This window comes from Eupeodes corollae, chromosome 1 (assembly GCF_945859685.1).
Source record: "Eupeodes corollae chromosome 1, idEupCoro1.1, whole genome shotgun sequence".
NCBI lineage: Eukaryota > Metazoa > Arthropoda > Insecta > Diptera > Syrphidae > Eupeodes > Eupeodes corollae.
This window is the reverse complement of record NC_079147.1, coordinates 132297919-132321334: the sequence shown is the minus strand read 5'-3', so window position 1 is coordinate 132321334 and position 23416 is coordinate 132297919. Positions and strand designations below refer to the sequence as shown.

The window sequence follows — 23416 nt, the reverse complement described above, 5'->3', positions numbered from 1 at the left end:
TTTGTTGTTGTTTAGTGTGTAAGATTTTGCTCTGCTGGGTATAAATTTACCAATAAAAAAGCCAAATGTAAATTTACTTTAATTTTAGCCTGAAATTGTTTTTGTATGTAATCGATAATCGGCTAGATACTTTTTTTCGGAGTTATTATACAAAATAATTCAAGTTTTCGACCTCGACGAATAAACGTGACAAGGCAAAAAATCATGATTTAGGTCGAAAACTTGGTATGTATATTTAAAATACCTCCCAAAAAAATTGTACCAGATTTGAAACAACTCTCATTTCGTGCCCAAAGATAAGGCTACGTGACATACGATAATGCACAATTTGACATTTGGAGAAAGAAATTGAACAAAACATTATCAAATATAATGTAAGACCTGTAAATACAAACAAAATAAAGTGTCGAAATTAAGAGTTGTGACCCACCCTTTCTGACATTTGCTCTGAAAACAATATATACAAGTTTTGATGTCGTCTGGACGTATTCCTCTCTAGGCCTTTGTTTTTTAAAACAGAAAAGTTCCTTAGTGTTGGAATAATATATAATAGTGTTCCCAATAATATTGCTAAGAAAATATTTTTGCTACCGTTGTTTCCCATTGGCCAAAGCTCAACGTAGACATTTTATTATACTCTATACTTATTATGCTTATTACTTATTACCTTACTAATTAATGGTTATATTTTGTATTAATTTACGTTTTCGAAGAACTAAATACATGCATTCTTAAAATGTCATACAGTAAAATTTATTTATTTATGTTTCCTTATAGGAAAATGATTTAATAAACTAAAACAAAAGTTTTTTTATTATGAAAATTATTAATATTATTTGTATGCATTAAAGTTTTCCACATGACTTTCTTAAAGGAAGCAACTTGTGCATTTCTTTTTTGACTATTTATTTTTTTATTAATCGATTTTTATTTTCTTTGTCATAAAGAAATGTGTTAAATTTTATTTAATTAAGTGTGGAATTGTTTTTGTAAAAGATACAAAAAAGACTAAGGGTATGTTCGAAACTTGGAAGTATATTTTTTTATAAGATTCACTAACATTATTTTTGATATAAGTTTTCATAATTTGGCATCAATAAGATAAATGTCTTTTAAGTATATGGGTAAGTATATTTTTGGCTATGTAGGCATATTTTTTTAACATTTAATTACTTTCTTATTGGCGGAAGGTCATTATTGACGGTGACACTAAGACGACGGATATTTGGTTTGTCGTATTCCTCCATGGATATTCCACGAGATAGCTGCTTACGATTGCCATTTGTGCCTTCAGTGGATCCCCCAGAGGTAGTGGAATATGCCCTTGATCGATCCACACCAGGCATAATGACAGATGTAAGTAAACCCACTCCTTTACAAAAGAGCAATATTGATTGAGCCACCTTAGCAGGCTAAAATGGAAATAGAAATAATTGAAAATAAGTATAATGTATAGATCTTACCGCATCAGCAAGAACATCTCCCGCTCGTTCAATTTTCAACATTGTAACTTTTTCCTTTTCAACATCACGATGAAGCTTCTCCACCATTTGGGCATAGGGACTTAGCATACCAGTAATTAGTATAAGATCAACTCTGCAATCTCTTAAAGACAAATCTTTGCGACTTCAAATTAAGAATAATACAATTTTTTAAAAGAATGAATAAAGTTTTTGTATTTATAATGTTCACATACATACTTCATAAATGCTTTAACATATTGGCCAATATTTTTACTGTTTAGTGAACTTCTTAATCTCTTTTGATACTCAGCTACAATTTTGTCTTTGTCTGGATTATCACCAACAAATTGCTATTTTTTGTAGAAAACAACAATGTTAATAAATTGAAAACTACTATTTGACTAAAAGTTGAGAAAAAGACGAGTTGGAGCCATAGTCAATCTCGTCTCAGTATATTAGCATAAAGGCTTTCAGCTCTGATTCTGGTGTCAAATTGTGACATCACAATCAAATATTAAAATCTTACCCGTGCCCGTAGAGACCGTACATTACATTGAATTTAAAAAAAAGTCATTTACGACTTGCCAATGTTAAAATAATGTAAAAAATAACAATCACAAATACAAATTTACTGGCGTTTATAAAACTTACATGTCCAAATTTATGATATAGTAAGAAGCTTTCAGCAGACTGAGCTACTTCATCATTTTTCCAGGTAATAAACTTTGTGAACAAAATTACAACAAACAATAATTATTATCATATATGTATTAACGTCAAAACATAAAACTTACCTTTGTTTTAAAGGATTGTAATACAGAAGCAGCACTTCCTGTGCAGTTGATTAAAATTAAGCCCAATAGTCTTGAAGGATGAGCTAATCCAAAGCGAGCTAACACATTTGCTCCAGCACCTTCACCCAATCCAATAACATATTTTACATGTAAGAAGTCCAATACCGTAACTAAGTCTTCACCAAGAGTTTGTAAGGATGGAAACTGAAAACTATTCGCAAAATCATTAAGTGTCCAAAATGTATTGCCTATTCGATTACAAAATTCAAATAAATAAAACTTACGAATCTGGAAGTGCTTCAGCTCCATCAGCATGACCTGGGACATCAATGTGAATAAAACATGATCTCTCTTTGATTTCTGTCATACAAGGGCTGTTGACAAATTCTTGAAAAGAATTATCTGGGAAATGAAGTAAACACAAATCTTATGTATTATTAATCAATAGATATTTATCAATATGTAATTGATAAATTACAATTTTCAGTTTTTGCAAACCTTTAATAAATATATGTATAAACGAGCTCAACAACACGTTAATCGTAGAGAACCTGGGTCTAGTGACTTACAACTCTTAACAATTCATGTAAGCAAGTAATGTCAGGAATGGAGGAGACCTACAGCTATAATGAAGAATTCAAACGACAAATTTGAGAAAGCACTTTTAATGACAAGAATTAATCTTAGAGGATTTATCAATTACCCGCAAGAGGCAGTACCCGTGAAATAAAAGTAGATGGCACAAGTAAGGATTGAACCCAATACCTCTAACCTCGTAGGCAGTACAGCAGGAGACGTAATTATCGAACAGTTTGCGTGGGAAGCCTTTTTTCGTTCTGCATTTGAATTAAATCAGATAAACTAGTAAGAACCAACTTAGAAGGGCAAAAACTCAATTACTGAGAACATTGACAAAACATTGAGACAAACATTCTAAGATCGAGGAACTTAAATTAACATCTTTATCATCAACATCAATTAACTGAAGATAGCGAACAAAGATGGGCTGATCGAAAATTCAATAAGATCCTGGTTCTTGTCAAAAAAGGTAGAAACACTCGGTTTTAGCTACCATAGGCTGATGTAATAAAGAAAGATAGCTATCAGTTATACTCTGAATGCAATGAAAGGAGTACAATAGTTAAGAATTAAAGAGTGAATACTATGAGAGGTTGACATGCAATTATTTAAATATTTTATGTGACGCTTATTCACTGGCATGTCTTACTTCAGGCAAACTTCATCATCGATATTATCACAATTCCACAACGGAAAAGATAAGGTCGTTGTCTTCTACGGCAAAGTACTTTCGAAACAAGGAAGAAGCTATTGCGTGACCATAAGTAAATCTATACACAAAAGTTACTCAATAGATTTTTGATCTTTAAAAAGTTGGAAGTTCATGTAGCAAGATAGATGGAGAGACTTCAGACGTTCTTTGATAGATGTACGATAGAATCAATAAGATGATAGACAAGTTACAACAACAATCTTACGTGTGATGTGCTGCAAGCAAAAGACTTAATGAACACACATAAATTCTTATGTGTTTCAGATAGGCCACAAACGTTAGACTAATATTTAAACAACCTTCAAGAAAAACTTTTTTTTTTCTTTTGTTTATAATAAGCACACACTCAAGGGGATATTACTACCCTTAATATGCAGAGGCACAGTGTAAGCACTAGAAAGAGGAGAGAGGGATGTAAAGGAGATGTCAGTGCACATTGGTTTTAAATTCCTGAATATTGCAATCACTAGGAAAGACAGAGTGTGGTAAGGCATTCCACATTCGCTTAGAACGGCTTAAGAACGAATCTCTGTATTTGACAGTACGGCCGAAGTTGGGCTCGAGGGTATACTGTTGGCATTTCTACAAGCGCGAGTATTACGGTTGAACTCTTTAAGGGGAAGAATGCACCTGGCTATTTCACTAGAGCATATAAGTCGTCAAAATAACGGTGAAAAGGGAAGTAAATGAACTTATGATGATATTATCATCTATCAATTTAAATGCTCTACGTTCAATACTATCCAAGAGGCTTAAGTAAAAAAAAGCTAAAATCATAAATATTTGTACATTTTTTGGTATCGAAAAATATCAAAAAAAAGTGGACACAAGGCAAAGGCGACGTAACACCATCGTAAAATTAAAATTTAGATATGTAGACCAACTATTTTGCTATGTTGGGACTGCTTTATTAAGTTATTTAACTGAAGTCATTTTTTTGTTACTTTATCCTATTAAAACAAATATGGTAAGAGAAATACCAAAATATTGTGTTTACTTAAGATGGAACTTAAATTTGTATCATAGGTAGTTTCAACTATATAGTGTTTGGGCTATTATTGTATCAAAAAATTGTTAAAATGTTTCCTGTTTTTTCAATTAAAATATAAATATTTTTAATGCAATACAATTTTGTTGTATTAATCAGATGTTTAATTTTTTAAAATTAAGGTTCTTCATTGAAATTTGTTTCCAACTCCTCTGGCAGGTCTTAAATAGTTAATAGTAATTTCAAGATCACCTTTCCAATTTCAAGAAATCAAGGACATGTGTATATCAAAAAATGTACATACATATATACAAAAATCTACACTATTTTCTTTATTAAAATTGTTCTCAATTTATAAGGACTTTGAAAAGTGTGTCTTTAGGCTACTTTATTTTGTTTGTATAAAACTCCGATGTCATTTATCTTAAAGATTTTGTGTAAATTATTGACTTAGGACAATATACTTACGGTTACATCCTAGATCATGGACTGTTATAAATACTGCTCTCTTTTCTTGTTGTGTTAAATCGCCCTGTAAGTAAATTTTGAATAAACATGAGTGATTCTTACTCAATTTATTAATCGCTAAGAGTCGCCTTCACCATTTTTGAGAGTGAATGAAGTTCATAATATTTAAAATTTAATGTATTGAAATTGAATTGGAATAAAAAATAAAAAAAAAAGTTTAAAAATCCATTAAAATAAATATTCTTTCAACCGTTCCTTAAAGCCCTTACAGTTTTGGAATGTTTCTTTAAGTGGAAAATTGTTTGAGCTCAAAATATTTTGAAAAATTTATTTTCGGACCTTTTATTTCAGTTTAAGACATTTTTCTATTTGGTTTTAAGAGACTCCATTACGAAGTATATTCTGTTAGAGCTTTTTGTGTACAAATTATGGCTTACCTGAACAGTAACAGTCAACTCTCCGCTTTTATCAGTGCTTACCAGATATTTCTGCAAAAACAAAATTTAAAAATGCTAAGTACTTCTATTAAAGATTAAAAAAATAAAAACCAAAAATCAAATCTAGATAAAACCGGATGAATGCAATAATCAAATTGAATTTAACTTTTAATAAAACAAGCGCTATGAATGTATTTTATACACACTAAGGTCGTGCAGGGTTGGAGATAACACAAGAAAATGGTAATTTTGAAATTTTCTTAAAAAAATGTCCTTTAACATTTAATAAATGTTAAACTTCTTTTGAATGTGTGTAAGGCGTTTCCAAAAAGATTTTAACCGCTTTCACTACTGATTAAACACCTTTTAACGTCAGATATGTTTATAGATGTGTTTCTATATGTTTTTCTATAGAACTATACCTATTTTACTAAAAACACATAATTACGAAAAGATGGAAATAAGTAGACTGACCCTAACAAAGGCAAATCCTCCCAACTATCGTTTAATATCACTCACGTCCCTTCGTTTTAAGGTCATAGAAAAGCTGATTAATTATCAGCTTAAGAAATATTTCGAGGGACAAATGCTTCTTAATGACCGGCAATAAGGCTTTCACAGCAATAGGTTCACCTTTGATTTGATGGTCTATCTAACCAAACAGTTAAACTAATTTTATCTTTTAATTTTTTGGAGAAAATACAATTATTGCAGTTGATATTTCAAAGGCATGTGATAGAGTAGGCGCCAAGCTCTCTTATCGAAAGTGCATGCTTTTGCTATTAATGAATATCTTCTTCGTTAGATTAGAAACTACTTTTCAAACCGTTCAATACAAGTTGTATTGGATTGTTTTAAGTTTGAAGTTCATACAATAAATGATGGTGCTCCCCAGGGCTCCGTTTTGTCTCCAACTCTCTTCATAATATTTATTCACGATCTCTGTTCTGCCACTTCTAATTAATTAAACTGTTTCGGCGATGTCAGTATTTCATATTCGTTCTTAAATTCACATCTTTGTCCTTCAGATGTGAATTTCTATTTTGATCTCGCCATCATTGTCCAATGGGCAATTATCAACCGTGGAGAATTTGAAGCTTCAAAATCTCAATGTTATCACGTCGCGTCGGAACCCATCCTCGATGCACCTTTCCATTAGTGGCACTTTCATCCAGTTATTCAGTTTATGTATCACAGATCACCCCTTATGGAATGATTCGACATTTCCAAAAATTCTGCTCCTTCTCCGACATTGCAAGAAATTTGTTACCCGTTTTGATCTGGCTGTAAATTAGAAAGCCCTCATTCCAATGCTTGAATATACCTCGAATATCTGGACTGGTGCACCAAAAACAAGTTTAAATCTCTAAGATATAAGAGAAAAAAGGACTTTGATAATGATAAACATATTGCTAGAACACCGCCGCAATGTTTTATGCTTTTCGTTGTTGTACCAATATTTGTTAAACATTGTACTGTCGAATAAAGTTGCATTCCACCCCTTGAATGCTGTTGAAGCAGAAATCATCATTAACTTTATTTTGAACTTTTGTAAATAATACTTAAATATCTCGGATTTAAATTCAAATTTATAACTGTCAAAATGTATTTTTAAATTCAAATATAGCACTCAAATTATACCAATCGCCATCTTTTTTATATTTATGAATTCGCCTTAAAATTTTAACTTAAAATGTAACGCAATCTCTCTTTCGAAATTACATGATTTTTTGTATAAATATCTGTTAACGAAATAAAATCTGATGACTCTTTCCAAGAGGAAAATCGTTGTCTTTTTTAACTCGTCGTTGTATTTCGCTCGCTTTGAAGTTCTTTGGTCGAAAGTCATTCAAGGTCCTCATTGTATTGAGACAAAGTAAGGTCAAGTTAAATAAAGTTGCTTTTCGTCGCTGTCGTTGAAAATCAATCAACGCATCAACCAGAATCTACCTATCCTTTCGATAAAGGGAACAATAGAGATCTCCGGGTTGACGGTCAAGTCTTTTGATCGTTCAAATGCTCAATTTATTTAAATTTGTTTGCTGTCAAGTGTGGAGATTCTTTTTTCAACCTCAGATCGAGAATGAGGAACGCTTTGGCCAACTTTGTTTTCCCTCCTATTTTCATATTCAGAACTTTAAGACCAATATGCACCGCTATCTCCTCTTGAATCCTTCCTTTTATGTATGAACGTGTTGTAGAGTTGCATAAGCATTAACATTAAAGAATTTACCTGAATATACCCAATTAAAAAGTATTGTCCCAATGTTCACTTTCACTGAATTGTTAGCTTTATTCGTTTTCACCCTCACAGCAATTTAAGAATGCTTTGTGATAGGTGGAAATAAAGAATCTTCAAGTAATTAATACAATTTCTTATTTATTCTTAAAACTTCAAGTGACTTTAACTATATGCAAGTGCAAGTACGTACGATACCCTTCTTCCTCGTGAAATCTATTTGTTTCAATTTATTGAAATTTAGTTCAATTGAACAGTTGGCATATAAAACTATTCAATTGCAATTAAATATTCGTCAAACGTCATGAACTTCGAATGTATGCCCAGCGCGGCGGGCAGCGTATGCCCTTTTGACTGTAAAAATGAAGACGCTATTTTTCTGAAAATCTTCAGATATTTATAATTGTTTTGTTTTTATCACAAAATATAAAAAAGAACATGTGCCTACTTTTCATCATCTCATGCTCGTTAAGACTTTATATTTTTCCTTTTGTTTATGGGTGAAAACTCAAGTAATAGATGTGTCGATGAATAAAAAGCTAATGAGTATACACCCATAGCTTTTTCAAACTAAGATGCAGCAGTAATAGTATAGTACAATTATTATTTTAGGAGAAACTATATACATAAGTATAGGTACGAGTTAACCATACAAATCTAATGCTTAAGATTTTGAATTAAAATAAGATATTGTTTTAAAACTTTCCATATGAAGTTATTGTATTCAATCTTGAATTTTCCTAGAATCTAAATAATAGGTTTTCAGAAAGATGTCTGTGTGTGATTGTGTACGTATTTTCGAACCTTTTTGATCTTTTTTCGTCGGCAATATCTCAATAAGTGAAGATATTGACTCCAAATTCATTTTGTTTTACAGATAATATCATCAAAAGATGCAGAACAAAAATCGAGTGCGGTTTTTTTACTATACATAGCGGTACCCTGAAATAAAGCCAAGTGAAAGAAGGCTAAATTTTCAAGAATTTGCCTTTTTTCACTTTTGTTAAGTGTATTAAAGTCAATTACGAACAGTGGGTCTTTAACACTTAAGCAAAGTGAAACATTGCATACGCTCAACCTCGCACCTATCGCAAATTCTGTAGTGTGCCCAAGCAGGAGGGGTTGCAGGGGGTGGCATGCTCCCCCTTACATACCTCAACGTAAAAATAAGTTGGTTTTATCTCCGATAATAACTTTACCTTTTTTTGGAAAGTAAAACAAGGCCAATTTTCAAAAGTTAGTCTTATTTCGGGGAACCATAAAAAAAAATTTCAAAATCACAAATATCTCTCTAATCAATAATTCGAAAAAAAATCAACAGAAGTTTTTTTTTTAAATCAAAAAACTGAACATAATATTTGTCACTTCAGATATTTTGCACACACAAAATAGAATATTACACTCAAAATAATTTAATTCATCAAAGAATACCGTATTTGGCATTTGGTAAAATTTTAAGAAACATCAAAGTGACAATTTTTTTTACAAGAAATGAAAACCAAAACAAATACTAATAAAGGTTATTAAAAATTAATTTCTGATTTAAATATCTTGGCGAAATTTAAGGTATAGGCTTCAGGCTACTTTTATCTTGTAAAAGTATTTTAAACGATTTAATAAAATGTTAAATCCCTTTTAATTATTTTACTGATCTTAAAAGTTGATTAACCCAATTTTAAACGATTTTAACAATCATGAAATAGCTACCTTAACTTTTAGCAACTTGCTAAATTCTTAAGACAACTGTACAATTATTCTTATAAGAACAGTGGATGTAATGGTCCAGTTAAAAGTTGGGAATTCCAAACAATAGGTCGGTTAAAGCTTATTTGCTTTGTTTGTTTTTACGAACTGTCACTTTTTAGACATGTGTCTATGCTCGTTTGCTAATACAAGGCAGTTATCAATTTAATTGTAAGCAAAACGAAAAGAAACGTTTAAAATTTTAGAACCCTGTAGTAAACTGCTACGTTTTGTTTATGATTAATCGATACAATTTGTTAATTTAATTGTTTTAACTTCTTTTTTAAAAGCTGTCAATATATTTCAGTTAAACACAATAGACTATATTGGGTTAAACACTGTTCTTTTAATCAAAACTTTAACATAAACAACGGTATCTCTTGTCCAATACTTCTTAATTTTCCTATGGCTCGCTTGCTTAAGTTCTAAACATACAATATTAAGGGTAATCATGGCCCCAGTGTGCACATGCACAAAATGCTGCTTCTACTAAAATGTTTATCACCAAAAGAATATTTATATTGTTCTTACATATACATATATATTATTAAAAAAACACTGCAATTGTTTACAAAAAATAATTACATAACGTGATTGTGATTATTAAAATTATATTTGTAACATTGATATGGATAAGTTTGATCTTTAATTAACATTTGCTGAATAAATGCTTATTATATGTATGGCAATGGCTTTGTTTTCATTTTTTAATTGATTTTGATTTGCCTTGCTGAAAATTTACGAATGCATTCTAATATATACAACATGCGGACGTAAGAAATTTATTTAAAACTTCCGTAAGCAACTGAGGCAACAAAATGTAAGCTAAGTTCTTTTTTATAACCTTCAAAACAAATTGACATTTCTGTTAATAATATGTATATTATTTAAACAATATACAAAAAAAAAAAACAATGTTAAAAAAATTGTATGTGAATAGCAAAAATATGAACATAAAATAATTTTTCTATTGTTGGTACCGTTCTAAAGCAAAATATATGTATATTTTTTATAAAGTTGAGAAAAAAATATTTTTACGATCAAAGAAACATATTGACTTCAAACGTCCTGTACAAAATACTGTTGTAAGATTGTTATCATTTGGTAAATTTTTTACAAAAATGAAATTGAAACCGTTCAAACAGAAATCTCGAAGCTTAAACTTCAATTTTTTATTGTATACTTTGAGAAGATCTCTTGATGACAGTTTAGCTTAGGTGTACGTTTTTATGTTTAGTAATGGAAGGTTTACTGTGTGGATGGCATTCATAATTATAATTGGATGGAGGGTGACAAAATATAATGTTAAGTGTCCATTTTTAACTTCCCATAGGAACTTATTTAATCGGTCTGATTTCTCAAATTAAAATTTCTTGACGTTTTAAAGTTCCTAACATATAAATCAAAGATTTTTAGATAGATAACTGTTACGTTCATGAAGCATTTTTCGTCGTCCATATCTCAGAAAACCAGAAGAGATATCGACTTCAAATTAATTCTGTTATACAGTTAATGATGCAGAAAGGACTCTCAAAAAAATTGAGTTGGTGCTTTTTCTATTTCAAAAACAGAGAAAATTTGACAGCTACTAAAATATGGAGAAAAATCTAATTGACAGTTCTTTTACAAAAAATAAAAACCTAAAAAAACATTACTACAAGTTGACTAAAACTGATTTTATACAAAAATAAATGAAGGTATCGATTTCAAAATGATTTCATTTTCTAAAAAATTTGTTCTTAACTTAAGGAAAAATAGCCTTATAAAAATCCAATGCTACTAAAATAGGTAAACAATTGTTTTCGCCTAAAAATATCTGGAACAAAAACAGATATTACGAGTAAAATCAACTTTTAGTTATTTTTTTTGGAAAAATTCAATTGGTAACGTTTTTTACAAAACACTAAAAACTTCAAAACAAAACAAAAAAACTGATAAGAAATGGTTCTTAACTCAAGTTTTATGAGAACAAAGAATGACACTGACTTCAAATTTTTGTATCTCACACAAAATATTGTTATCAATATTATGTTCAAAATTTAAAAAAAATCGACAGACGAGCAGGGATTGGAAGTTATCAGTGCGGGTCACAGGATCTTTTTTTTTAAATCGGTGTAAACCTAAGAACCTTGTGTGAAATTAATGCCTTTTAGACTAGCTGTAATAATATAGTTTGTGACATTTTATTTAATAATTTTATTTTTGAAAACAATTTTCATTTTTAAAGCTTATATTTTGGGGAAACCAGAAAGATACAATATTAACAAGAAGATATTCTTAAAACTTTTTTACGAACTTTAATTGAGGAATTAATTTTTGTATACCATTAATTCAATTATTTTATAGATAAATAAGTAAAGGAATAACAAAAACAAGCAATTCAACATAAAGGACAAGCATTTGAAAATAAACTTTGCTGGAGTTTTATTTACATACATTATGTATATACTTGTATCTTTCTAAATTAATATCCCATTTGTAAAATACCATATTGTGTCCTTAGGTCTTATATGTACATACATACATACATACATCCATCGCATCATTAACATTGAAATATGTTATACATATGTATGTTGCATCACATACAATAAGATTTATAAATACGTGATGTTAATTCTTAAAATAGCTTTGAAAAATAAAGAAATATCCACAGAATATTACGTGTCTGGTCATTTCTGTTTCGTTTCGTATTTATGAATGCATACCTTTTAATCAATTTTGAATGAAAAATCTATGCTATAGCCTCTGCAACGTAGGGTTCATGATTATGTAAATTTATTGTATTAATCCTTGAGAGTTGTATGACAAAATAAAATGTGACTTAAGGATTACGTTGAATGATTGAAATGATATGTTGTCAAAGGTTTTGTTAGACTAATAATATGTGAAGCTTAAATGTTTCTCAAGCAGATACTCAATAAATATTTTAAGTTACATTCAAAAAATATGAAATGTCTACAATGTTTAGATTGAAATTGAAAAACTATCAACTATATGTATTTATACCAAATATTCCAATATGTGTTTGTTCCTTTTTTGCATCACGATTTGTACATTTTATATCGAAAGCAAATAACAAAAATCTACGTTTTTAGATTTCGACAAAATTATTTGAATCAATTTAAATCAATACTGTTACCGTCAGTTTCTTGACAAACTGCTTGTCTCTTAAATTCTGCTCATTGATAAATTAGTACTTGATTGAGCTCTAACTCATATCTTTATCAAGTTTTCAAGCGTTAAAACTCTTATTTAGACCTCAGTTTTAGATAAAACTACGATGTATTAGTCACTCAAATTTGGGGGTATGGGAAATTAGAACTCGGTTCAGCAATGTATTCACTTTTTACAAAGACCTTATTTTTAGATTCATTTCGGTTTTGGATTAAATTTTTGACCGGTAAGACATTTTATGTGTATTAAGTCAATATTTTTAGAAAATACATAAACATAATACGGTTTCGCAAAAATTCAAAAATAGGAGCTGCACAATGTAAAAGGTTATGGACGCTGACAGTTTCAAAAAGCTTAAAATTTACATAACCAATTAAAAAGTCAAGATTAATCTTTTTAAAGAAAACAAGACGCTCGTTTCGCCTTTACGTGTAGTGATCTGAATATTTAAAATATTAAACTTTAAGTAATATTGCATTTTTCGTCTTAACAATAATCTTTTGGCTGAATCTAATGAACACACGATTTCTTTAAACTTTGAATATAATACTTTCTATCATCTACAATCTCTTAAATATGTCATGCTTTACATGATATATTTAAGAGATTGTACTACTCGAAACCAATTTCTTTTGATCTTTATTGGATTAAAGATGTTCAGTGCAACACGAAAATGTGTACATTTGTCAAAAATAGAGGCTGGGATGCGACCCACACTGATAACTTAACATCCTGTCTGTCGATTTGTTTTGCTTAAAATTTAAATTTTTTTTTGTAGATTTTATTTTTTATAGAAAAACGGACTGTTGGATTTTTATATAGAAATTGCTGAATATCGAAAACAATATTTTTTGTGAAATAAAATAAGTTTGAAGCCAATATTTCTAATTTTTGAAAAGATATTTGAGTCGAAACTCAATGTTTACCAACTTTTGTTAATTTTTTTTTAGGTTTTTAATTTTTTGTACAAAAACTGTCAATTCGATTTTTTTATTCAAAATTTTACTGAATGTTAACAAAACAATATTTTTTGAAAGATAAAAGTAGTTTAAGCATATATCTACAATTTTTGAGAGTATATTTGAGTCGAAAATCAATTTTTACCAACTTTTATACATTTTTTTGTTAGGCTTTTATTTTTTGATATTTGAGTCGAAAATCATTTTTTACCAACTTTTGTTAATTTCGTTCCTGTTTTTAATAATTTAAAAAAAACTGTCAATTCAATTTCTCTCAACATTTTTCAGAATGTTGAAAACAATATTTCTTATAAGATAAAATAAGTTTGAAGCCTTCCATTCCTGACAGCAGAACTCGGAATGGTTGAGAGATGTAAGTCACTAGGCCCTGGTTCACAACGGACTGTTGCGCCACCCAATTAAATTTAATTTAATTTTAAGTTTGAAGCCTAAATTTCAAGTTTTTGAAAAGATATTTGAATCGATATTCAATTTTTAACAACTTTGAGTAATGTTTTTTTAGATTTTTATTTTTTATAAAAAAACTGTCAATTCGATTTTTCTCAAAATTTTATCAGATGTCAAAAACATTATTCTTCGTTGCACAAAATTGTTTAGGAGATGAAATCATATTTTAGTCGTAAAATTTTGGATGTGACAATTTTTTTTCAGTTTTTTTGATTTATAAAAAAAACCGTTAAATGGATTTTTTTCAAAAAAAAATACTTGGTTGATATCACGTTACAATATATTATATAAAATTTAATTCAGGTCTCTAGCGCGTTTTTGGTTCGTAAGATATTTAGGGTTAACCAAAATGTTCACCTTTTTTTCAAACTACTATGGTTAAAAAACCACCCACGCAATTTTCTTGAGAGCCCTTTCTGCATCTTTCTGCCTTATTATCTGTATAACAAAACTTATTTGAAATCGATATCTGTTCTGGTTCTTGAGCTATGCACGATGAAAAAAACGTCGCGAACGTACGGACCGGACGTACGGACGTACGAACGTACGTACACACGCACGAACAGACGTATTTCTAAAAATCTTTTATTTCGACCCTAGGGACCTTGAAACATCGAGATATGTCAAAATTTTCAATTTGAAAAATCGGACCCATTACAATAACTTCCTATGGGAAGTTAATAATAGTTTTAAAAATCTCAAACGAAATAAATGTCCTCTTCAACGAAAACCGTCAGATTTTTTAAAAATGTTGTTCGTAAAATGTCAGAATTTCGAGTCAGAACCTTCAGAACTATCTACGGGGTCTTACAAAATTAACAAAAAATATGCGTAAATTCAATTCCATTCAACGGACATCTAAAACTCCTAGAACACAAAAATGATTTTCATGCGAGACATACATACATGATGAGATTTAAAGAAATGCTCGAGCTGAAAATGTTTTTAAAATGGCGTTCCATAGATAAACCGAGAATTACTAGATAGAGTTATTATTTTAATTTCGTTAAGAAATTGGCCTTTAAATAATTAAAGTAACTTGTTTTTAAATTTACTTAAAAATTCCTAGTCCAAATGTTGCACCACGCAAAACCGGCAGTTTTGAAATATTATTTTGTATGTATATATAATATCTAAGCAATAGCCATAAACAACAACTTTCCAAAAGCTTTAAGAGAATAATCAGTCAATGGTTTTTTGGTGCGAAAATTTTGATAATAGCAATTAAAACCTGGGGTGTCATTCCGTAATTTCCGAAACGATAATCGTCAAAACGATATCGTCAATAATTTGCTTCACGTAACTTTATCACTATCGTCTCGTTCAATCGTTTTCAGTATAAGTTCGTTGAGTATATTTCAAATGCCAAAATGAACTCAACGAAAGATAATGCTTGTTCAATAACTTGAAAATGTGCAAGGGAAGGAAGTGAAAACTTCATTTTATCCACATTGAACATAACTTGGCTTCAAAAATATTTAATGTTTACAAAACTAACTTGGATTAGTGCTTCGTGCAAGAGCGATACAAAAATCTTCGCCTGTTGAATATACCAATGTTCCTACGCCCCAAAGTTTCAATAGTTACAACAAATTTTAATATTTTATGTATATACATTATGAATGTAGAACGACAACCGTCTGGCAAATTTTTTGTTTATAATATCATTATAAAGTCCTTTTTTGCAAATCCAGAACTACAAGTGTTTTATTTATTTAACAACAATTAAGAGAGATTCCTAATGTTTTGTATATAAAAAAAAGCGTAACCCATTTCATTGTATTTTTTTGAGTTTTTATTTTCATTTTGTAACAAAACTAAACTACACTGAAACTTGTTTGCTTCAATTTGCTTAGTTGTCAATGGAAATTAATAGCAGACGATACCTATTTAGCTATCCTATCGTGCAAACGCTATCGTTTTGACGATATCACTTTGACGATTATCGTCTTACGTGAAGTGAGACTATCGTCGAAACGATATCGTCGAACGATTATCGTTTTACGGAATGACCCCCCTGCACTTGGATTTAGTACACGGCGAACGTTTCATTTAGCCAAGCAATATTATTTTCTGGAGGCGTTGCAATTTAAAATCATCACAAGTAACTCACGACCGTATTGAATGGAGTTATGAAGAAAAAATACCTTCACTTTAACAAGTTTCAAAACTGTTTTTTAAAAAGGCAAGTCTTTAAATCGTTATCAATTTAGCTAAGCAACAACAACACATTGGGGCAAAAAAACATAAATGTGACATTTTAGAACGATGAATATTATTTTGTTAACAGTTTATTTTAAGCGTTTATAGACAGTGTTAACGTTATACGTTATGTTGTGCTTAACATGCAAATCTTCAGCACTCTGATTTAAATAAAGACGAATTAAGATTTATAGCAAAAACTATATATACAATTTTAGTAATAACTTACACTTATTTTATCATTGGAGTAATGTTGGTTAGTATTATGATGATGCCTTTCTGTTGACAACATTTTCAAGCAAAGATTTAAGAAATCCTTGACGACACAAAACAAAAATATCACAATATTACAAATGCCAGAAGTACAAAGGCATAAGGAAATTAATTGAATTAAAAAACAATTATGCAACTAAAAGGAAACTAAACGCTTACACTGCATAAGCAACTTAATAGTAGATTTACTAAAACTGAATAATATGTTAAAGAACGGCGGCGATGAAGCGGTTTGGTTGTAAAGAGTCTTAGTACTTCCCTTAAACTATCTGGTAGTTTGCAACTAAATGGCTATGATACCGGTATCATCATTAACTAACGTACATCACACAAGGCAATTTAAATAAATTCGAATATGTACATATGTAAATTGAGCTTTTTCGGAATGATGCTTTTGCTACCATCCCATATCTTTTAACTGTTTTGTGTTGGACTTTTATTCGAAATGTTTAGAACACGAAGCTTCGAATTAAAGCTATCGAATTGAGAAGTAATTATATATTATTATATTCATTTGAAATTCTGATGCAAACTGATCTGTATCTGGTTCCCTGTAAAAATGTAAGTAAAATACTCTACTCATGTATATTGTATACACATCATTTAAAAATTTTATCTTAAAAGTAAAGTATAGTATTGTCCTAAAACTGTTAAATATATCGTTTCTAACTGTAAGATATTTTAATACAGCAACATTTGCTAATAATATGTATACAGATTTATTTTACATTTCTGTAAGTTTTATGTGTGTGCCAATGAACCACGTTGCGTAATGTTTTTATTTGTGCATAATAAGTTGAAATCGGATATACCCGCTTCAGTTATTAACATACAAGAATCAATTTATTGCTGCTTAATATACATAAGATATAAATTATAGTGTTATATTTATGACCCACTGTTTCTCTGTTAATAAATAAATAAATAAATTTAGGTGTCGCAGCAGTCCGTGGAGAACCAGGGGCTTGTGACTTGTGACGAGTCTAAACGGATAATTTAAGAAAGCACTTTTTCATGACAAGAACTACTCTTTTAGAATTTGTCAATTCCTCGCAAGAGGCAGTACAAGCAGGGATCGAACCCAACATCTCTCGCATGACAGTCCAACGCACTAAACCTCATGCCCCGGGTACTAGAATAATAACCTACACAAAAAAAGCTATTTATGCTGTTACGGCCTTTTTTTGAGGACCCTCTGAACTGCAACAACTATAAAGGCATCAATCTACTTAACATCGCTTACAAAATCTTCTCTGCCGTAATATTTGAACGTCTAAAGTCCATCGTTAACAACCTAATAGATCCTTATCAGTATGGTCTTAGACCAGAAACGTTCACGGTCGATCAAATATTCACGTTATAGTAAATCCTTTAAAAAAACGAAGAATACACCATCTTTTCATCGATTTCAAGGCCGTATATAATAGTATCAACAGGGACGAGCTTTATAGGGCAATGTCTAGTTTTGGCATCCCTGCCAATTGAGTATCAAAGCCCTCTCTTGAACGACAAAGTGTCCCTATATCATTCCCGTCCTGCTATACGGTGCAGAAGCGTGGACTATGACAAAAGCGTATGAAAGCACCATAGTTCGTTTCGAGAGAAAAGTTTTTGGCATGATTTACAGTCCCTAATACATAGTAGGTGATTGAAGGAGAAGATGGAACAACGAGCTGTACCGGCTGTAAAAGCCCAACGTAGAGGAAGACCACGGATAAGGTGGCGCGCATAAATGGAAAGTGACCTCACTCAACTTGGAGCGCTGTTGACATCTAGCTAGGACCGAGCTAGATAGAGATGTTAGTTGGAAGTTAGTTCACACAGGACTGCAAAACCACCTTAAGTAATTTCAGATCAACAAAAAAATGTAAGATAGTAGAAGTTTTCCCTACTTACTTGGCAATTATCGCTATATTTGATAACTGGATAACTGCTCATTCCGTCTGTCGATTTGTGTGGCTCAAAACTTTAATAAAATATTCATAACAATATTTTTTGTTATAGGATGTAAATAATTTGAAGTCAAATTTTTGTTCTCCTTATAATTCAGTCAAAAAACATTTCTTACCGTAGGTTTTCCTATTTTGTTAAAAAAATTACCAATAATATTTTGCATATGCATATGATCTTTATTCGAAAACCAATTTTAGTAGCATTTCTGGATTGTTTTTAATATACACAAATACAGATTGGATTTTCTAAGAAAATTTAGCACAGAATGAAGTTATTTTGAAATCAATACCTTCATTAATTCACGAGATATCGAGAGTCGAATATCAATTTTTAAAAATTTTGCGTAATATTTTTCGTAAATCTTAAATTCTATGAAAAAAGTGATTGTCGGATTTTTATAAAAAAAATTACTGAATGTCGAACAAAATATTTTCTACATATAAGATGAAATTAGTTTTAAGCCAATATCTTTAATTTTTGAAAAGATATTTGAGTCGAAATCAACTTCTAGTAATATTTTTTTTTAAATAAGATGTCAATTCAGAGACCTTGAAAAGTTCAAAATTTTCAATTCGACAAATCGGACTACCATAAATTAAAGCACATCTCTTATTCTGATAATTTAATAATTTTTGCGTGAAAGAGTAATGAACATCCATAACGATGATTTTGAAAGTTTTATACGTTAATGTGGGCCCCATAAAATGGTAGATTTATTTCTTTAAAAAATATACTCTTTTTTAGCCTAAAACCCCTGATCTAAAGTCGATTAAATTGTCCAATATTTATTAATATCTTAAACGTAATGAGACATCTTAATATCTAAAAATAAAACAAGAAAGAAGGAATTCCAAACGTACATAAATACATACATATACACATACTGTGGAAGAAGTCGACTGTAACTATACTTACATATATGTACATACATACATACAAAACGTAAAGTTTGTGATTATTTTAAGTTCCACAAATTAAACGATTACAATAATTCTTAATGAAGCTGCAAATAATTGAAGAAACATTATTGTAAAGACTAAAGACATATGATATTAAAAAGCATATTTTGTGTTTTTTCAATTGATATCTGAGGCAAATTAAAGAAAATATTTTCTTTCAAACAAATTTTTAAATCATTTTATTAATTTTAATTGTTCTGTCACTGCTGCGGCTATCTGCGTTGTTGTTTATTTCAATTTCATAAACAAAAACAATACTCAGTTTATAAAAACATAAACAAAAATACTCAACGTTTAAAAAAACAACAAATACTTAGTAAACAAATTTGTTTTTATTTGAAAATATCCGAAGTGGTATATGATATAAATCTATGGGTTAATTATTTTTGGCTCTAGAAATCGAAAGAAACATAAATATACAGAACGATAATCTGTAAGAAGGGAGTAGGTGGCAGCTTTTTTCTTAATCAATAATGGTATTCTCTTAAACTTATGGACTCTGAGTAAATAATTAATAGTTTTTTTTTTTAATTCTTAATAATTTCAAATAAGTTCCAAATTAAGATGCAAAAAATTCTTATTTAAGACCGGAATACGTTTGAACTTGTAGTTCAATGGACGCACTTTAGATACAAATTATTCGAAGCACTATGAATACAACTTAAATTTTATGTTAGAGTATCCACAAGGGTTAGATAATTGTAAGCCATAAGAGAAGTTAGTTCTCATGAATTTTTGTCTTATCTTAAGATAATTATTATTATTACTGATGTAAGAAAAAAATACGTTGACCAAGTACAACTCTACCACTGCAGGAAATTTAAATTCATATTTTTTTTAAATACTGCACAGAAATACATACATATACAAACTTAATTTCAATTATATATTTTGCGGTTTTAAAAGTATAGAGCTGGAATTCGACAAGTCTCAAACTAAACTGTTAAACAAATTTTTTTCAGTTGAAAGTCTGACATTTACAAAAATGAATCGATTATCTTCGCACAAAGCATACATTTATTTATTTAAAGAAAATAACATATAAAATACATTTATAAGTTATTTCTTGGAAAGACATCAAAGCAACGTGCCCATAGATGTAGTTAAGATATAAACGTTTTGGAGTACAATTGTATGTTTAATTATTTGTATGTATGTACATATATCGAAAAAGTAAAATTGAATTTAAATATTGTTGGCTCCTGCTACAAAAATGTTGATTCTTCCACAGCCACAGCCAAGTATCGTGCTTTAAGAATAGATAATGGTTTACACAACCGTCCAACTACGCAAGCAATTGGTAAAATTGTGAATCCTGGATTGGTTAAAGATATTGCAATGCATGTACAATGTTTATCATTTTTCGCTAATACCACTGAAATTATAGCTGCTGTAACTAACTGAAAGTGTTGCCGAAGACCCAAATGTCGTCATTCTCAAGTATTAGGATTGTCTTGCGGCATATTATGGCGTATATTGCATTTGGATCTACACCTACATCCATATTAAGTCCAGCTCACACAACAACTGAAGCCAGCTGACAATTCGATAATAACCTCAAAAGAAACTTTATCATAAAAAATAAATATCATGAAAACAAAAGCAATTTATATGTTTTTTATTTATGTTTACTTTTGAAACCGCAATTGTGATTATAAACTACCACTAGCTCTGAAAAACTTCTTTTTCTTGGGACATCTACACATTTGTTTAAACTAATAACTTGGAGCTTAAGTTTGATATGAACACTAGTGCATAGATTCCGTTATAATTAAGCCTGGTTCATCGAAGGTTTGCTTAATTGATAAATCAATTAATTAATAAACTCGGGTCCAAGATGGCCAAGCGATGGGCGTATAATAGTGGATCGTATCGATTTTTGTGTTGTATCTACTCATTAAGAAGTTCTCATTTAATATGGTAATTAATTAGAATATGTTGAATGTTGTTGCAATCTTAACGTCTTTACGCGATTTTTACTATTTTAGAAATTAATAATTGTCTTGTAAGGTTTCACAATATTTTTTGAAATAAACACAGCTGTACAATTACTCTGTTACTTATAGTTTAATTTAAGACATCAAAACTTTTAATTGAACATTTAAATTATAAATAATGTTCTAGGGAAAATTAAAACATTAATATTTGTAGGAAAAGATGACATTATTTATTGTGCATGATTGATTCTTTTAAATCATAAAAACAATTTAAAAAGAAGCCTATAGGTTTTTTCACACAAAACTAAGAATATTTGTAAATAGTTCATCCGATACCTCGTATATTGTGTTTAAAGTTCTCACCCTTTCCAAGAGGCTTTCTGCTCTTCTTGCAAATGATTTTCTTCGTTCTTGAACAGTTGTCATTATTTTAAGAGACCACAACGACGACGACTTGATCTATTTCAAACAGGCGTCTTATAACAACTAAAAATATATAATAACAATTTTAAAGATCGTTTTAATATCCACACACGAAAATTTATTACATATTTAAGAAGGTGTGTTAATAAAAACTATTATAAAATAATTTTTTTTAAAATCAAGTTAAATATTTACTAACAAAACATATTTTTAAATTAGTTTCATCTCTGTTTTGAAACTTAAAAATGTTTTTAACATAAAATTGTTTACAAGAAAATTTGAAGTCTAGAAAAAAAAAATTGTAGCAAAAACTTGTGAAGTTTCCAATATTGTCATTATGACTGTTTCTAAGGTACAATTATTTTTTTGAAACTACGAATATTCCTCTTTTATACAATAATCTTAAAACATTGAATACTCCTAAGTATTTGAAGAATATCGCTTAAGAAGCTTAGACTAAAGGCCGAATAACAAATAAAACAGAAACACATTATAAAAAACCACAAACACGAAATGCCTTCAAGCCTATTTTGCCTATTTGAAACGTTTTGAAAAACAATTCATACCTATTTGTTTTTATTTATATGCTTAAAGTATTTTTAAATACTTTTTACAGAAACTATTAACGTTAAAATAAATAAACCAAACAAATGTTTGGTCTTTTGAAACAATTTAGTATACGAAGAAACCAAAATCCTTGTTGTTCAATATTGTTATATGTCAATTTTACGTCATGTATAAAAACATTGAATACTCCAACGTATTTAAAGAATATCGCTTAACAAGCTTAGGCTGAAGGCCTCCTATGCAATCAAATAAAAAACACTACTGATTAAGGACCACGAAGTGCCTTCAAGCCTATTTAGACATTAAACAAAAAAAAAACTATTTTTACCTATTCTTTTCTTTTTTAAAAGTATTTTTAAATACTTTTTACGGAAACTACTTTGTGTGAAAATAAAAATTCCAAGAAATTGTTTGTTTTTTTAAACAATTTAATATAAACTTGAATCCTTGTCGTTCAATTTTATGTCACATAATAGCGCTTTGCATAAAACAGTTGCATAGTTAAAAGGCTACTCAAAATGTCTAAAACGTCATTTTTTAATTTGATTAATTGATAAAAAATTCAGATATATAAAACCCTCTAATTATAATTTATTTGAACAAAACATCAACATATTTTGGATATGTATTGATGCAATTTAAAAATATGTTCTGATTCAATATAAGAATAAACTGATTGCACTTTTGTTTTTATGGTCACGTACATTTCAATCCAAAATACTACGCGATTAAAAATAAATTAACAATCTTAATCGTTTTTCTTGTGCGCGTAAATAAGAACAAAAAGCCTAACGTTCAAATAAAATTAATGTGTTTCTATCCACGGATTTCGATAAAATGATCAAGACAATCCAAAATTCACGGCGATACTGAGACATAAAGCTCAACATGGCTTTCTTATTTTGTTTTCTGCTGTTGTTGCGTTCTGGCTTTCTTAAACAAAATTTACAGTGCCGTTAGAAAAATATGGGTTCAGAAATATTTAATTATTTTTGAATTTTGTAAAAATTGATCCTAAAGCTACATGAATCTGCAAGTACATTTTTAAAAGCCCTTAATAAAGTTCTGTAGTGAC

General features: G+C 29.6%; 1 protein-coding gene across 4 annotated transcripts; it reads right to left on the bottom strand.

Moving 5' to 3' along the window:
* Positions 1 to 1015: 1015 nt before the first annotated feature.
* Positions 1016 to 23209, bottom strand: LOC129954146 (uncharacterized protein ZK1073.1). 4 transcript variants are annotated; one of them, XM_056067862.1, is made up of 10 exons: positions 23046 to 23209; positions 21688 to 21837; positions 5442 to 5492; positions 5005 to 5068; positions 2542 to 2659; positions 2258 to 2468; positions 2115 to 2186; positions 1701 to 1813; positions 1464 to 1626; positions 1016 to 1412 (listed from the first exon to the last, which is right to left on the bottom strand). In XM_056067862.1, exons 2-10 carry the CDS (start codon positions 21775 to 21777, stop codon positions 1170 to 1172), a joined length of 1125 nt encoding a protein of 374 aa, XP_055923837.1. In that variant the 5' UTR covers positions 21778 to 21837; positions 23046 to 23209; the 3' UTR covers positions 1016 to 1169. The 4 variants fall into 4 exon arrangements, with proteins under 4 accessions (XP_055923837.1, XP_055923838.1, XP_055923839.1 ...); XM_056067863.1 differs by having other exon boundaries at positions 21715 to 21837; XM_056067864.1 differs by lacking the exons at positions 21688 to 21837; positions 23046 to 23209 and adding exons at positions 16459 to 16545; positions 16662 to 16679.
* Between the last annotated feature and the right edge of the window lie 207 nt (positions 23210 to 23416).

Coding starts and splice junctions, on each gene's coding strand:
- LOC129954146 (XM_056067862.1), bottom strand. CDS start 21,777: ATGACAACTGTTCAAGAACGAAGAAAATCATTTGCAAGAAGAGCAGAA. Junction 2,660..5,004: donor CCATGATCTAGGATGTAACC/GTAAGTATATTG, acceptor TTCATTTCCCAG/ATAATTCTTTTCAAGAATTT. Junction 2,469..2,541: donor GCTGAAGCACTTCCAGATTC/GTAAGTTTTATT, acceptor TTTTGCGAATAG/TTTTCAGTTTCCATCCTTAC.